A 17,227-nucleotide genomic window follows, 5' to 3' on the forward strand; every position below is an offset into this window, starting at 1 on the left:
GATGCGAGCGCGTGGCTGCTATTATTTGGCAAGCACCGACTCGACCACCGTTCGCGGATTCACCGGGATAAATTGCAGGGTTAACCGACAACGGTAAGTGCGCCCGGTTTAATCCAACTGGTGATATACCCTGGCTCCCGTTAAAAATTGATAGAACGTTTAATCGACCACGTGGCATCGAACGAAACCATTTTCGGCTTTGCATAAATGCTACTGCTGGTTCTTGATGCACGTGTCCCTATTACAGTCTACAGAACGCGTCGCATTCTGGCTTTCGTGGCATCGAACGCTATCGTTTTTGTGGCAGAGAACACAATTTTCATTGAGTGATCAAAGTTAAGTCGCCAAATGTTATGAAAACGATGTTAAGTTCTAAGCGAAATTGCGTTTATTTATCTAAACCATAAAAAAGATAATTCGTTCTCTAATAGTTGATTAGAAAGAAAAGACATAAGTTCTTTCTGAATTAGGAAGAAGAATATCAGCAGAATAAGATATACAAACTGTTACCGATTCGATGGCACAATGCCTGCCCTTCGTTTCCTTCTCCAATTTTCCCCTCCCTTCCCGTGTTCATTGGACTGCACGGAAGACACCGAACATCAAAGGGAAGTCCATCGAGGAATCTATGGCGGAGTCATTGAATGAACCTGCGGAATATCATCCGAGACGAGGTTAAAGCTCGAGCTGGCAACAATCGACGGGAAGACCGACGGGTACACACGACCCTTGGCGACGCTGGATGAGATTGGAAGTCCCGCAACACCATTGGAGCAAACAGTCGAGGCTCGCCAGCGCTCCCTGGCCGAGGGAAGAATAAGAATTCGATATAGAAACCGAATCACCGATTCGCTACACCCGAAACCTTAAACCGTGAACCGAGTGGTCCGTTGAAGCCATTTTCAGGACCAATCAGCGAAGACCGACTCATCTCGGTTAATCGAGTTTGGCGATCCGTGTGAAACGTTCAATCGCGATTCACTTCGTGGAATAGGGAAACAGAGATTAGTGAACGTTTCGTGATTTTAGCGTATGTTTCTTTCTTCTCTTTTCTGCGTATTTTTTCGTTATACAGCTAGCTTATTCGAGTATATTTGGTAACATCGCAGGCGTAATTCTAGCGAGGTAACATCAGGTAACGCCTGGCTCGCCATAAGGGAGATAAAGGCAGATAAGAGAATTAAATTAGAAATAAGAAAATTTTTTCTATCACGCTGGGAGATAGAGGCAAATGACACGAGGACTGTACTATTTCTCTTTTAATTTACGTCGACGAATCTTCAAAGATAGCGCTATATACTAAAAAATTATAATTAACGGCACGGCGGTACGTCCCTGACTGTTATAACGCAGATTGCACTCGCTTCTGTCTGTTTGCACATCGTACGTTTGCACAAGGGAATGTCAACATAAACATTATGCGCGTATATTTCATACAAACATATAGGATAGTAACTTCTATAACAAAGGCACCGTAGGAATACACGAGACACGGGGGATCATTTTTGACCGTAATGAGAAGGTATTTCTGTTTCTACAAACCAAGTGATGTTGGTAATTTAATTCCATTCTACTTCTCGAAATTTCAAAATTAGTCCAAATTCACTCGGATAGCGTACAGAGTCCTTTTTCTATGATTAATGCCCCATAAGACGAATAATTGATAATGGGACACCTTGCGAAATACCACGGTGAACAAAATTCCTATGTGACGAAATAGAAATAAAACAAGATACGTTTTTGTAAATTAAATTGTATATAAAATCATTTTATGCTACCCGCGAGACACTCGTCGCATACGCGCAAAATCATCTCGAGCCACTACTTCACTTAACCGAAAAGATCGTCAAGCCCAGAGGACTAATTACGATTACGGTACTCTATTTACCTTATTTCCAGGAAAACGGTCATTCAGATAATGTATCCTGGATAAACCTGCATAATACGGGATTGGGATATTTGCTCTCTGACGGACGTGAAAATAACGCGTACGCGTTTCCGATAGAGACATATGCGGGTGTTCGACCAAAGGATTCGCGTAAGACATCAAACATTGCCTCGCGCGTAGCGATGCAATTAACGCGATCCATTGATAGATCAGAGAGAAACCTAATAGCCGACGATCGATTCTCTAGTTATCTATGAGAAATTAATCGCGATTGGTGAACGAGTGTCAACGAACGAACTGCCAAATGAAAAAAGAGAACCAGAATATATTAGTACTCGTAGAGGGGCAACAATTTCTCGCGTGTTCTCGTCCAACCTTCTAATTCGTGTACAATAACGTTCTAATTACTACTACCACTTTTAATCTGTGTAATTACTAGGTTTGTTATGAGCGTTATAAAACGCTCCGATTTCCTTTTTCTTCTCTACCCACATTTCGTTGCAATTTCCATAGTTATATTAAAGAGAACTGAGCTGAAACTAATTCTCCAAATGCGTGTAAACGGGAAGGAAAAGAAAGTGGAGGAAGGTGGAAGGTTTCTAGGGAAGTTTTCTAGGGAATTCGTCGGTAATACTATCCACTTGGCAGATCTGTGCTTCAGACGTGAAGATGGTACCAACGAATCAGAATTTTTCTTACATAGTATGGCGAAGAGAAGCGTTTTACGTACACGGGAATTTTCAAATCCAAATACCTCGTAAATGGAGGTTGAAATGGGGAATCGTTACTATGCGCGTTCGGTTTATTTTCTCATGAAGAATCCATCCACGTTCGGCTGTTCCAACCCTGGATAACGTAACCGGCCGCTTTACTGCAGCTGGAATTCGGGATATATCCGAACCGAAATCTAACACGAGTCGAATTAATACACTAATTAATTCGGGCTGTGAGTATTGGATTAGAGTTGAACTATTCACCAAGTTCCTGCCTTACGGCTGTAAATGCAATCTGACGTGGCCCGACAACCCATACCAACGCATACGCTTTCACGTACGCGCGGCTACAAGCGGAATTCGCCATTTCGGTAGCAATTCCTTCGCGAATATCTCGAAAACTGTAAATGATTGAAACGAAGTTGTTTGAAATGCTCAGTTTTGCGATATACTCGCAAATCATCGAAATCGTTTCAGTCATTTCCGGTAAATTGTACGCTAATCTCAATTAGCACTTCTTCGTTGAATAGTTAATAATTGTTTAACTCTTGCGCACGTTGCTGTATCGCGTAAGATATATTTTTAAAATAGAGAAAATAGGATTTTAATGATTCATTAAGAAACGGTGGTCGATTTTGACCGAAAGAGTAATTTAAATTACATCCACGGAACTGTCTAGAATCTAGAGTCATTTTGCAAGAAGTTTTCAGGGAGTAAGAAAATATGTGCAGAGGAAGGACAATAGTTTGTTACGAAACAAGAACTTAGAATTGCCTCCACGGATGGCTGAATGCAAGCACGCATTAAAAAATCCATGCCTGCGTGCTTTCTACATGTTCCACATTTACTTTTGAAGGCCCCAGCAGAACGCAAGATACTTTTCAAGCGATGCACAGCTTTTCGCATTCCCCAAAAGTGCAAAGTAAGCAGTTACGACACTTGTGCATTAAACCGTGAAAATATTCACTGAATATGGTACAATATATATTAAGAAAAGAGAAGTTTTTTCGAAAATTATTCCTTACATATTAATTGCAATTAATAAATTAGCAAGTTACCTAGTTAGACATTAACAGCAATTTTCTTTACTTGTATAAATATAAACATCGACAAAGATAATAGATGGCGGATGCCTATGATAGCTGAAATATATTAAATTGTACAGGCTAGCCGAAAGTTTCAGATGGATCTAAAAGCGAAACCATGTACGAAAAAATTGTGCCCTCTTCGTTTTATTTATTCTCACACGCAGAATGACTCTGTTTTCCGTTCTGTCATAAATTCCACTCCGAATATTCACATTGAACAGGTTTCGAAATTCCATTTTTTTTCGAAAACATGCTGGACAAAGGAAATATCCAGTTACTTGCGCGTTTAAACTGCTTTTCACGTAGAACTTGATTACAGAATGTTCTCTTTACCTAAAATATATCTAATTCTACACGCGCGCGACACAAGTTGAATTAAAAACTGTCAACCACGTCCCAATTAATCGATATATCGTAGATTCCGTTTAATTGCGGATAACGATCAGTGGATCAGCATTCACGCGCGCAGCTTCTGAGCGATGGTGCTCTCGAACACCATGCGTTAACATACGTACGTTGATACGTTCAAGAATTCACGGTATATTGGGTTTTGATACGCGTGGAATTGATGGCAAGATTCGCTTTCACGCGCGTTGCCACTGCGAAGTTCAGCCAAGTGTGCCGTGCTCGTCCTATCGGAGGCATTAACCGTTAAACATTGGTCACAGGTGTTGCGAATCCAAGGAGAGACGCGAAACGATCGTTCGACGCCAGAATAAATGTGCTCCGGTTGCACTTAACGCGACCCCGGAATGCGATAAATCGCAGGAATAAAGAACACGACGTTCTTTCGTGGCTAAATCGAATCCTCGATTTGATCCCCTTTTATTTATCGCCCGCCCCTCGCAACCTCTTCCTTTTTCTTTTGCAATAACATTATGCCTCGATCTCGATAATATCGAATTTGTTCGTTTCAAATATTTTCACCTGGTTCTGAAATAATCAACGTAACGCAATAGCTGTAAGTAGGCGACTTTCTAAATTAATTCGAAAATAAAAATCAAATTTAAGATAGATTTACACTTTTAACATCGTTCTTCGTCGAGTGACAATTGCGAGAATTTCAACGGTTACGCTGTTTCTATTATTCCGAATTTGTATAAACGGACAACTGCGTGGAATCAAAGGTGTGATTCTCCGAGTGTAATTCGAATAATTGAAAAAGAGACTAGAATCGCCAAGATCCCAGGGAGAAATATCCCAGTGACCTTAAAATGGCTGGGCAGGATCGTTTCTTCGTGTTAACCTTCCAACAATGGTGTTGCGACCGGGTCGTTATCGTTCCTTTTCAGCTTCTTTGTTCCAGCGGAATGGATCCGGCTATTCCCATCGGTACGTTACTTTAATTAGAGGAAGTCTTGGTTTTGGATCATTCGACCATATTTCTATTTAGCTGCGGAACTTCGGCGCGCCATGAATTCGGATGGAGGAAGAAATCGGACGTGTACCGTCTACGTACTCACGGTATAATGGTATATTCCCAAGCTTTAGGTTAAATTGGATACCGTTTAGCTTAAAATTACGGTGGGAAGTGAAATTCTGAGTGAAAAATTTGTAGTTACAGACATGTGCTTCATGCGGAATCGTCCGTGCTCTAATTTAAGTGGAACCATCGATGGCAGATAAAAATAACGCTCGAAAAAAGTATTTTTCGTCGATTCATCACGATTTTATACGATTTTGCTTGGGGCTAATTGGCCAATAACGAGTTCCCGGTATTAAAAGCTGTTTGCCAGCTATTTTTAAAGCCTTCGATCGCATTTATTTGTTTTCTCTTGTCGAAAATCGAACGATCGTTAAGGAACAGTCGAGTGGCTCGGAGAAGTGCAATTACTTTTAAGCGGAGATAACTACACTAGAACGTAAGAAAGGGATAATTTATATCGAAACAGTGGGAAGTTAAATATATCAGTGAATATCTATGGTAATATCGAGTATAAAGTACCGGAAGGAGAACCATTTTTCAAATTGTTGTACGATTTGAAATATGTATATACGATGGATAATGAAATTATCCACGTTTCATTTAATCGATAATTTAATTCTCTGAAATTAATCTCCAACTACGTTCGTTGAATTTTTGGATCAATGATTCGATATCGTTCTTAATGCAATCGTCGTAATTGGTAATGCGATTGGAATGATCAGACCATCTAGAAAGAACGAATAGTAAACAAAAGAGGAATCCAAGCTCCATTTAATATTGCAACGTCCAGTGCAAAATATCCACGCTGACTTTACATTTTTGTGGGGTGCATTTCTTCTTCTGAGGAATTTTGCTTTTTCCTGCGGGTAGAAGTTCCCCTTTTGAAAAGATGCTGGGGTTTCTTATGGGGGTTGAGGGTTTCTCCTTTCTAGGAATGCTGATTTCTTGTGGAGATGGAGGTCCCCTTTCGAGAAGATGCTGGTTTCTTATGGGGGTTGCTCCTTTCTAGGAGTGTGTTGGTTTTTTGTGGGGGTGTGGGGTTCTCCTTTTCAGGAGTGTTGGTTTCTTGTGGGGGTGGGGTTCTTTTCAGGAGTGTTGGTTTCTTGTGGGGGTGGAGTTCTCCTTTTCAGGAGTGTTGGTTTCTTGTGGGGGTGGGGTTCTCCTTTTCAGGAGTGTTGGTTTTTTGTGGGGGTGGGGTTCTCCTTTTTAGGACTGTTGGTTTCTTGTGGGGTTGGGGTTTCGCCATTTTTGGAGATTTGGGTACCTTTTGGGGTGGGTTCGCCAGGGGAAGGGTTGGGTTAGCCTGGCCAAGGCTCGCAGCGCAGGGGGTCGCAAGATCAGGGCTGGAGGGTTCAGGGGTTGGGGCAGGGCAGGGCAGGGTTCGGGTAGGGGCAGAGTCGCAGTGATGTCCGGGTAGGAAGGGACATCGTCATCAATTGGCTTGCACCGAAGTGAAGCTGCGTCCAAGACGCGTATACCCAAAAATAGGGGGTCGATGTTCTTCGCTATTGCGATTTCGCATCGACGAATTTATTGATTGACGGCTCGCCTTATAAATACTATCCTGTCAACTACCGCTTGCGAGAAAGAGTTCATTACCGTAGACCTCTAGCGGCCACAAAATTAACTTCATGGGGTACGATACGTGATTTTCGGCTGTGGTGGTGTACTAGGGTGGTTGCTATGCGCTAGGCGCGTGCCCGCGTTAAGGGTGCTTCAATCTGAGTAAATGCTAATATACATTCGAGATGCTCTTGTTTCGCGATATCGAATATTTTTAGCATCGATACGAAAGTATATTTTTCCCCAAGGATCGTTCAATGGTACAGCACGCTAGTTAACCACGATTAGCGAGATTTTTCCCAGGTGGTTTTTGGTGCGAACTAGTTTTAACTCTCAGAATGCTCCTTGTATTTTCATCGTACGAGGACGAAGCGTGAAACAGCGCATTTCGTAAATCATCAGTCTCGAGAAATGGACAAAAAGCGGTCGGTTTAAATAAGAAAAGAAAAGCGACGCGTATAATTCAAGCTGAGAGACCAATTTAAGCAGAATACACAGTTCTGTTTCTTTCTCTAAAAACACGTCGCCCGGTAAAGCACAATAGTTGTTGCGCAAAATTTAAACATGCCCCGTGTCGTCTATGTATCGTACATACTCTACATATCCGCATGCGTTTGCGTTTATACATTATGTGCACAATGCTCCACATGCCTGCACACCGGCACGTGTCTATTCGTAGCACGAATTACTCGTGAAACACGCAACGCGTAAATAAAATTATCACCCGGGATCAGAGTGACAAGCTTTTCGGGGGCTGTTTCCTTTCGAGTTAATTGCGTAAATGCGTTTCGCCAATTCAATTTGCGTGTTCGCCTGAAATTAACCGGCTATTATCCGGCTACTGTCTTTGCGCGCGTGATTGCAATTTTCAAGGAACAAGTTACCCGATGACGTGTAAACAGGCATAAATGCCTGTACATCTTCGAGAACGAGGCACAAATTGTTCTCAAAATTATTCAGCAATGTATTCTCTAACCTGCAGCTTGAAATAAAGCTCATTTTCTATATACAAATCCCAAAACCAATAGCTATACAAACTAAATTAAGTTCTGCACGAGTAGACAAAGTTCCGCTAGCAACCAAACCTAAACGACTCTGATATAATTTCTTGCGAACCTGATGATGTACACATTTCTCAGCTCTTTTTATTTGAATTATCGTTCTGAAATTTCTCCGCGAAGCAGAAAAAGTTCGATCGCGACTTCTCGTTGGAAACATCAGCGCAAACTTGGAGACGGCGCACGACCTGGAGACTCGTGAAAACTGAAGGAAACTAATCCCGTCTAGAATGAAATCTATAAGCCGCGCTTCGGTTGCCTCGTTCGGATTCCAATAACGTTTCAATGCCATTGACGAGTACAATCGATCGTGTAACCAGAGCGGGCGGTGTTATCGCGCCAGCGAATTCCGTGGCCGCCGACCAAAGTAACCGACCGTCTCCCATCTATCTGTCTCTGTCGAATTAACGAACTCCGGAGATCTTTCACGGTTCAATGCATTTAATCCGGGCCCAAAGCAGTGCCGGCGCAGATGCACGCGTGTTGGCGGTGGCCACGTAGAACAGGGCGGCGTCAAATGAACAATTCAAGCGACATACGGCATGTCCCGGCGTGCTCCAACCTAACCCGAGATCCGCGCGTCCCGTCATTCCGTAATCTATCCCGAGCCAACCTGCGCGAGTTAACTTGCGCCAGGGCAATCTCCTTCGCCGCATAAACCGATAATTCTAATTATCCTAACAAGATCAATCATTTCTATCGGGCTCGGTGCACGCTGTCGCGACGGCAATCCCACGTAGAATCGTTCTACGAGATTCGCCTATCGACGCTCCTCTTACGCGATCCTTCTTTCTGAGATTACCAAACGTTTCAAAAGTGATTAATCCGTGAAGTGATATCGTACAGTTGAACATACAGTTTCACATACAAATCTCCAATTTTGTGTAAAAATCGAGTTGATGATTTGTTTCTTATTGAATTGTTGGTACTAATATAGCGTACGCTAGTTGCGCGCGTTGAAGAACTCGAATTAGATCCGAATTAGTAGTAGAATTGAGATGTTAATCCCGAACAGAAACAGCGAAACGGTATTGTATCGATATTGATCCGCCGCAAAACTGATTCAATTTGACGCTGTCGAAAAACGAGGTTCCCTTCCATAGATACCGCAGATTAGTACGCTCGCAACAATGTAGTTTCAGGGTAACATCGCGGTTTCGAAAGATCGCCATCTAGCCTCGGCCTTAACCGAAAGCGCGCGTTGCATTAATGCACGCGTGAGAGCTGGTCGAATGCAATGTGTCCACCGTTTGCGGTCATCCGAAGATGGATGCGGCGATCTGTCGCGGCTCGAACAACGGACATCTGCAAAGATTGGTTCAATTGAAACGTGCCACGTTCTTTTACGTAAATATGAATCGTCTTCTGTAAGCTGTTTGGTACGGTAAACTCAGTGATCGAATTCTAGTTAATTCAGTTTTGAAACTCTTCCTCTACAGCTTTTTGGGGGACCAGAGTGTCGATCGATTAAGATATCATTTATTATTGGAATAAATAAAATTCGGTGGTATTTTAAGGCGACACTGATACTTCGAATTAGGTTACTTCGATTTACACGATTTCGAATTAAATTATTTCATACATCTGTGAATAGAAATTTGAAGCCAACTTTCAGCTAGATCGTTCTGCTTCGAATCCCTCGAGTCAACTGGGCATGTTTTTACCTTTGCGACCAGTAGTTCGACGTGCTCGTTATTGAGATGAAGACGATCCCGAAGTTCGAACCATTTATCCCGGTTTCAGGGCCCAGCGATTTTATAGCCTTGTCACCGGGTCACTTCCTCGCGGGTGATTGATTGTTAAACTTGCTCGAGCACGATGTTGCAGAAATCTCGGGTGATAGATTTACTTTCTGGCGACACGTAGCTAAAGTGAAGCGGCATTTTTCGAATGGTCGGCAAAGGGAATACTTGCGCGAGCTACGTGAGAAGTAAATGGCGTCTGGGTGATTCGAGACCGTTGAAGAAAAGAACCCTGATCACCATCAGAAAGGATAACGTTCCGCCTATACAATGGAAGCTGGGTCGACACGACGGATCGACAAGGTTTATCGAGGGGAAAATAATGTTCGCTCTGCGACCGTACCAACACCAAGACGGAATGTACAAACGAAGTGTTAAACGACTTCGTCCACTATCCATTACAGTCGATTACAGCCGATTATTCGTGCCACGGTTTTAAGAAACTTAGAATCAATACAAACCACAGATTAATTTGTATCGCTTTTAGGTTGCAATTCACACTTTCTTTTCCTTTTCTCCACCATCTTTTTGCTTTCACTTTGACTAATCTCGCGTGCTCTTGGGTTCCAAGAAAGCATCCAGATTTGAATACATATAACACAAAGATATTACGCTATACCTCGTCAACTGTGTTGCTACCGGCAAAGGGCTAGGTTACAAAGAGTTCTTCCTGAGGCTTATGAAATTTACTGTTAAATTTCACGAAAAAGAGGATCCACCTTTTGCCGAGCGACATTAAAGAAAAACTGAAAGAATATATTAAAGTCGATTTGTAACCTTGTTAATTTTAGGGAACGAGCGAAAGAGAAAGAAAGAGAGAGCTATTATAATTGTTAAAAGCATTTTGCCTTTTTGTCTGACAAAGCTGCATGATAAAATCCTCTCACTTTTTGCTCATTAATTTCGTATTTGATCTCTGCTTTTTCACGAGAACAGCGAAAAAGTAGGCAAAGAATATTCTCCGAGCATTGAACAAATTCATTTCAGAAGTTCTTAACTGCGAACGTCCAAGAAAGAAGAGAAGTTACTGAATTATTCTTCGTCTCTTCTTTATAATTTCAATAAGTTACGTGCCTTGCTACTTCTTTTGAAAAATGTCACCAAGTTACTTTGTCTATACGTTAGAACTTTGGGCGTACCGGTACTTCTTTTTAGACCAGTGAGGCAGTAATAAAATTTATATGATTTAATTGGACAGATTTTATCCTAACTCTCATTAGACAATTTCGTCTCATTACGGTGGAAGGAAAAGTAATTATGATTAATGTAAATTGATCTGCCACGAGGCTAAGCAGCGCTAAGTAATAGATTCATCTTAGAACGTACGATATTCTCTGCAAAAATGCTACGGAAGATCGTGAGAAAATTATTAAGCGTAAAAGTTTGAGCAATTTCTTTCTTTAAGAATTCTTTGGTCTTAAACTTCTTTAATCTGAAAGATTCTTTAAACTAAACAATTTCACTCCAACTCATAGAATAGTTTTTTTTTTTATCTTATTTATGTATTGAAGTTCTTATACTTTTATAATATGAGGAAGTTTATGCTAATATGGATGATGTATCTATCTACTAAAAAAAATAAAAAAACTGTTGGAATGACGTGTTTAATACAATTTTATCATGTACATCTAAAGTGCTCCTGTTAAAGAAAAACTTTTTATCGACAATTCAAGAACTAAAATAAGTTACAGAGTGAGTTTTACGTGACGAAGTAACTTTTTCGTATTATCACTTCCAAGATAAGTGACAAAATTTCTTAGAACGCGGTTGCGACCGCACAATCCTTCAAAGGGAAGAGCTGCGTTTTAATAAGAAAATGGCGGAACTTCATCCGGTAGCTTGAAGCGACAAATAGGAAACACTTGGCGGGCCGTTGAGACGAAATTTAACTTGAACGTGAAAAGGTATTCGTTACGCCTCGTTTCCATGGCGCGCAGGAAACCAGTCCAGTGTCGCGGAAAAGGAAGTCGAAGATCTCGGAGGCAGACGCGCGCCGCGCGTCTCTGGTGCCACAAACGGGCAACTGAACGGGACTTTCACCGTCTGCGTTCCCCGTTTGTGCAATTCATCCGCGTAATCTAATGAGCAAATGCCCAAGACTCGCTCGTCCGTGCTCGGAAATTCAAGTATATATTATAAAAGAGCACGCTTTCCATGTAACCTCCACGTCGCAGTCGCGGAATCGGAACGCGCATTTCACGAGTGTCTTCGCGCTTAAATGAACAGAACCCAGCGTTCACCCTTTGCTCTGTCTTTCTCCTCTTTTTTTTTTTTGGTGCCTTCGTCCGTTTCCTTTGCCCAACGAAACATGTTCTAGTTTTGAGATCTATCACTGCAAATGTACAAGTGCATCGATTACACGCACGTAGAAATTTAGCTGATTCGTTAAGTGCGCGAAATAGTTTGAAAACTAGATTCTCCTTCTAGTAATTAGCCTGTTGATTCGAAGGATAATAATCAGTATGGATACTAGAAATATCAGACTACGTTTTTCGTTGCGCTTGGAGCATTTCAACCGCAATACTCTCTCGTCGGTGTACGTGTTGTTTTTAATTGCTTTCCCCTTCGACTCGCCTCACCACCCCTTGACGCGAACAAAAGGCACGAAGAGGATGTTTAGACAATTTACATTTAAAGTGCTCCATTCACCGTTTCCTCGATATTTTCGAGGCTGAAATAATAACAATTACCCGGGCTCTTTGAGGCGTCTTGTTGCCGTTAATCCGTAATTCCGTAGCTGTAGAGCTCTTAGTAAATTTATCTCCGCGAATCTCGTACTTTGTGGATGGCTCGCCCGCGCGTGCCTTAAGCCTAGCCATTTGCGAGGCTATTCTTCACTCGCCAAGACCGACAGCGAGCACTAGGGGGAAGATGAAAGGCACCACGATTGTTTCGTGTGAACAATCCAACGAATTCAACGGCAAACTTCGCGGTCGATATCGCGACATTTGAATCGATAACGCCGTTCATGTTCGTTTCCTGTTTAACCTTTCGTGCTGTCCGCTCGTGGAAGGGATATATACATTCGGATAATTGATCCGCCGCCTAATGAGGATTAGTCAATTTCACCAGTTTCACGTTCGAACATAGTTTTCGTGACTCTGCGTTTCGTTATCCTCGCCGGACTATTGAAAATTGATATTCAACCTGGTTGAAATTATTCTCGATAACGGGATTTTAACTTTAAAAGGGCGATGTCTCTGCGAATTCTCATTCCCGTCGTTAAACCACCTTGAATTATAAAAAATTAATTGGAAAAGTGAAATTTATTAAATTCGTTACCGATTGAATTAATCCCTTGCGCTCGACGTCTTCCTCTTGCTACTTAAACTATTTAAAACCCCAATTAACCTGTATTAAAATTACAAAAAAATATTGAAAACGCTACATCTCCGGAGATAACAGTTTTTCATTAACGAAATCCAGCTCGTTGGCGTCTATTTCCTCTATCTACCTGAGGGGTTTCGTTGTTCAGGGCTTTCGTTTCCTTCGTTGTTGCAACCGTTCCATTTAACAGCAACAATTAATTAACGGAAGACCAATGCGCGAAACGTTTCGACTAATTTATGCGTGATTATATTTACTCGTAACTTACGACTGTTGTATCCAATGTTTCAGGAATGGAATGACTACAACCTCCAATGGAACGAGTCGGAATACGGCGGTGTGAAGGACCTTCGAATTACGCCCAACAAGCTCTGGAAGCCAGACATTCTCATGTACAACAGGTAATTCAATCTTGTTGCATTTGCATATGTAATTCGGTTTTGCATGATAAATTGATCGACAAACCTAATTATCGGGCGCGTACGCGCGCGCGAGTGTGTGCGAAGTAATAATCCACTTAAAAAAAAATCGGATAAATCCTTTGTCGTTAAAAGCGCATTTGGCCATCACCGGCGGCAAAAGTTCGATCGATGAACGGCCAAATTCATTTCATCAATCTATTTGCGGTCGTCGAACGTATCCGTCGTTAAATACGAAATTGAAATTCCGCAGGGGGAGAACAAATTTTCGCGAGCCCGTGACGGGACTTGACATCCCGGTGAAACCAAAAATCTAACCTCGGTTACTCCGAATCGATGCGTTTTCGGGGGAAAAAACCGTGATCGAAATTTAATGACAAATTCCATAATACGAAATTCGCGACAATCCGCCGGTTCTCGTTTAATCTCGCGATCGTTAATATCCGTATAAAAAATTGCACGTCCATCCGAAACGTCGAATAAAATACACGTGTTTTTGACAGTTTCGAACTATTACGGATATCGAACATATATATATGTATTCGTATATCGCGAATCGCTCGATTTTATTGCACCCTCGCTAAACGTCCACTATTTACAACGCAGAGACGCGTAAATTTCGTTCGCTGTACGACTCCTCTTTGACAATGGCGGTGTCATTTTGGCAACTGGTGTAAATGCAAGGAACGATGCCAGAGCCATTAGTGAAGTAACAAACCATTTTTCGCGCGAAGCCAGATGCAACGCTCGGATTAAAGTGTAGAATCCAATTTTGTGACGCGTAACTTTGTTGTTGAACCTCGGATCGAATACGAGCCCCAAAGGCTCGATTCATTCGTCCGCTAATTGATTAACGAGTTCTTTATTTCGAGAGCAATGAGAATTATAAAAAAACGGGCGGCTATGCTTTAAGTTGTTTTATGTGCCGAATACATCAGCGAAGTTGTAGCAATTTCTTTTATAGAATATCCTATACTTTTCTCACAAAAAAATAAGTATACAGTAAAAATGAAGGAAGAACAAGTTTTACGTTCAACTTTTCATATTTCCAATATTTCACGAGCAAGCTGCTGAAAGTAGTACAAAATGGATATTTTTTGCAATTTTATTCTCGAGCAAGCGAGATATCGTGCATCTTCTACAATAACCTTATCAAAGTTGAGTAATCAGTCAAAGAATTAAGGATCAGCTTCGTTTCGAAAAGTATCGCTAACAGAAAAATGGACGAAACGAAATAAATCGTGGAATCTACGTTCGATTCACGATGGCTTCTGGAATATTTTGATCCGCGTGTGCAATTGGGAGCGAGAAAATTGAGCTAATTCGTGGTATGCGCGTGCTCCGCCTCAGCCCCGGCTGGTTGACCGCGGTAGGTAAGCCCCGTGTACGTTGAAAAGCTCGTTCTCGAATTCGGGTCGCCAATATTTCACGGCCGGCTGCTCGGCATCGGGAAGTCGCGGGGAAGAAGCGTTTTCGTTTCGACGTAAAACCGCGCCCTTTGTTTCCGAAGTGGAGCGAACCGCGAAGAACCCGTGGCGGTACGCGGAATAACGAAATATAGGAACGAGAAGAAGGAGTTAACCTTAAAAGGAGGAAGCGTAAAATCCGTTTCGAAGGGTTGAACTTTTAACTCGAGAAGCTGAGCTCGCCGGAACGAGCCGGACGATAACGGACGAAAGAAGAGGGAACGCGCGCTTATAAAAAAAAAGAAAGAAAAAAAAAGAACTTCCCCAACGGTCTCGAGTAAACAATCGCGCGTTAGACACCCCCCCGTGCCGAGGAGGAATAAGATTTTGAGAATGTTTCAGAGAAGCCACGTTTTGGAAGCTAAACGTTTTGTATGCCGTCGATTACGTAAATCGAATTTTACGTAGGTCCCTTTCCCGCTTTTTCATGTGACGATTTTTCCGAATAAATAGATTTTAACCGCTGAGGGTACGTAACTATTATCCCAGTGTTGCTTCGCATCTTAAAACAGTTCTTTATTATAATATATACACACTTGATCACACACAGATACATATTTCCGAGTACATAGTTATATATCTATCTATCTATCTATCTATCTATTTATCTATAGTTATATGTCGAAGTCCCTGAAGAGTGCATGCGTTTTCTTGAGTCCCAGTAAAACAGTATCTCTTATCCAGTAGGTACTACGTGTATATTTACATTTTTCATTTGTATATATTTATATCCATTGTACGTTATAAGTATACATATATAATCTTCCTACTGAATTTTTCGATCCTAGCCATGCGTTTTCTCCCATGAGTCGCCCGGCTTTCATCCCCCTCTTGAATCGCGATCGAAGTGCAACGCTGCCCTGTGCGCGCAGCGAAATGTAACGTGAAACAGCCGGTCGACTCGTGCGTGTTCTTTCGTACATTCTGATACATGAATTGCGATAACCCAGAGGCATTAATTGCATATACGTAAGTCATGATCATTTCCCCGAAACTAGCGAGGGGGCCACGGTGTAACGTTGCGCGTCTAAGAGCAAAGATGTTTGCAATAATTCGATAGAGAAATTCTGTATCTATTCAATCGCTTTTTGAGGTTACTTGCGATGTTTCTACGAGCATTAACTGTTTGCTTGTTCCAAAATAATGCATCAAATGCTCGTTAATGAATCACTAGTTTATATTTTGCTATCGTTGAGAACCCTGGATCACTGTTCACGTTCAATTGCGATTATTAATGACGATTTAACACCGTGGCTTCCTTCCGTTCTCAGCCACTTGTTCACACACAGCCTCTTAGATTAATTAGTTCTAGATTATTAATAGGCAATACAGCAGCAACTGTGTATGCAGTAGGCGCGGGCGAACAGCACGCGGAGCGTCTCGTGGCGTTCCACGTTCTGCTCGCTCGCAAGATTGATACGTCCGCTGTTCGACTGCCAGCCGGTTCCCATCGCTGTGTCGAATATATCCGCCATTTCCAGCTTCTCGCCAAATTATTTCGTATTCCATCTACGCGAGGACACGTCGCGTATGTTTTGTAAAGAGGGAGAGGCCGCCGCGTCCACGAGGATCCTTACCGCGAGCTCCATACGCACGATAGAATTTAATATTCGAACGAAGACTACTTGTAAGTGTACCAGGCTTTGATCTTCGAGGCAGAAGATTGGTAGGAAGTTTATTCCGCGACAGACTTCTCTCTTTTCGAGCGAATTACTGTAGTAGGGTAGTGAAACGAAGGCGAATCGAAACGATTCTATTTGTATCGCATATTTTTTAGATAAAATTTTCATCTAGGATGGATCGATTTCTTGAAATGTTAATACAGTACTTGATGAATATGATCAAACCTATAACAGATTTTAGAAGAGAGTAATACGTTCGTAATTTTCACCTTCTCTTCAATTTTTTCCGTCTCTCTATGTGAATGACAATTATCGTAATTTACATCGTTCAATTTGCCTTCAATTTGGTTGAATCAACCGCGTTGTTCGATCGAATTCGAGTACCCAAGCTGTTTCAAAAATATAATTAATCGATAAAATTAATAGGCAGTAGTAACCGTTAATGGAGAGTGATTACCACGCGAAGAACATAGATCGACAACTCCTTCAAAACGAGACTACAGACACGCCCTTTTCATTCACACTATACACGTCTCCACGCCAATTTCTGTACTTCTTAGAAGCTCGTAAAGTGAACAGTGCGAATAGAATAAATCCTCGACAACGCGAGATTACGAATGGTAACGCGAAAGAAAAGAAATTTGAAGAGAACACTGGGGCGTACGCACGTTTACACGCGCGTACCTGGAAACTATTCTGCCCTTCGGATCTCGAGGCAGACGAAAATAATACGAGAACACGCGGCCATTTAGCAAGCACCCCTGTACATACCCCGGGGAACAGTTACCACGAGTAGTTCTTCCAAAGAGAAAGGTATTTCCTACGAAACCGTAAAGCGAATCCCGAGCATCCCGCTCGGAGGTACTTTTAGGCGATACTGCTGAATTTAAACTACTATAACCTCGAGCTTAAACC

The 17,227-nt window shown here is 42.0% G+C and overlaps 1 protein-coding gene across 1 annotated transcript in view; it reads left to right on the forward strand.

Annotated features, from left to right (window-relative positions):
• Nachralpha6 (nicotinic acetylcholine receptor alpha6) overlaps nt 1-17,227 on the forward strand; it is a 181,098-nt gene that overhangs the window by 49,591 nt on the left and 114,280 nt on the right. Inside the window, exon 4 of the mRNA XM_076894271.1 lies at nt 13,097-13,206. Within this exon, the coding sequence (XP_076750386.1) occupies nt 13,097-13,206 (110 nt within the window). The remainder of the gene's footprint in view (nt 1-13,096; nt 13,207-17,227) is intronic.

This window comes from Xylocopa sonorina, chromosome 4 (genome assembly GCF_050948175.1).
Source record: "Xylocopa sonorina isolate GNS202 chromosome 4, iyXylSono1_principal, whole genome shotgun sequence".
In the NCBI taxonomy this organism is placed as follows: domain Eukaryota; kingdom Metazoa; phylum Arthropoda; class Insecta; order Hymenoptera; family Apidae; genus Xylocopa; species Xylocopa sonorina.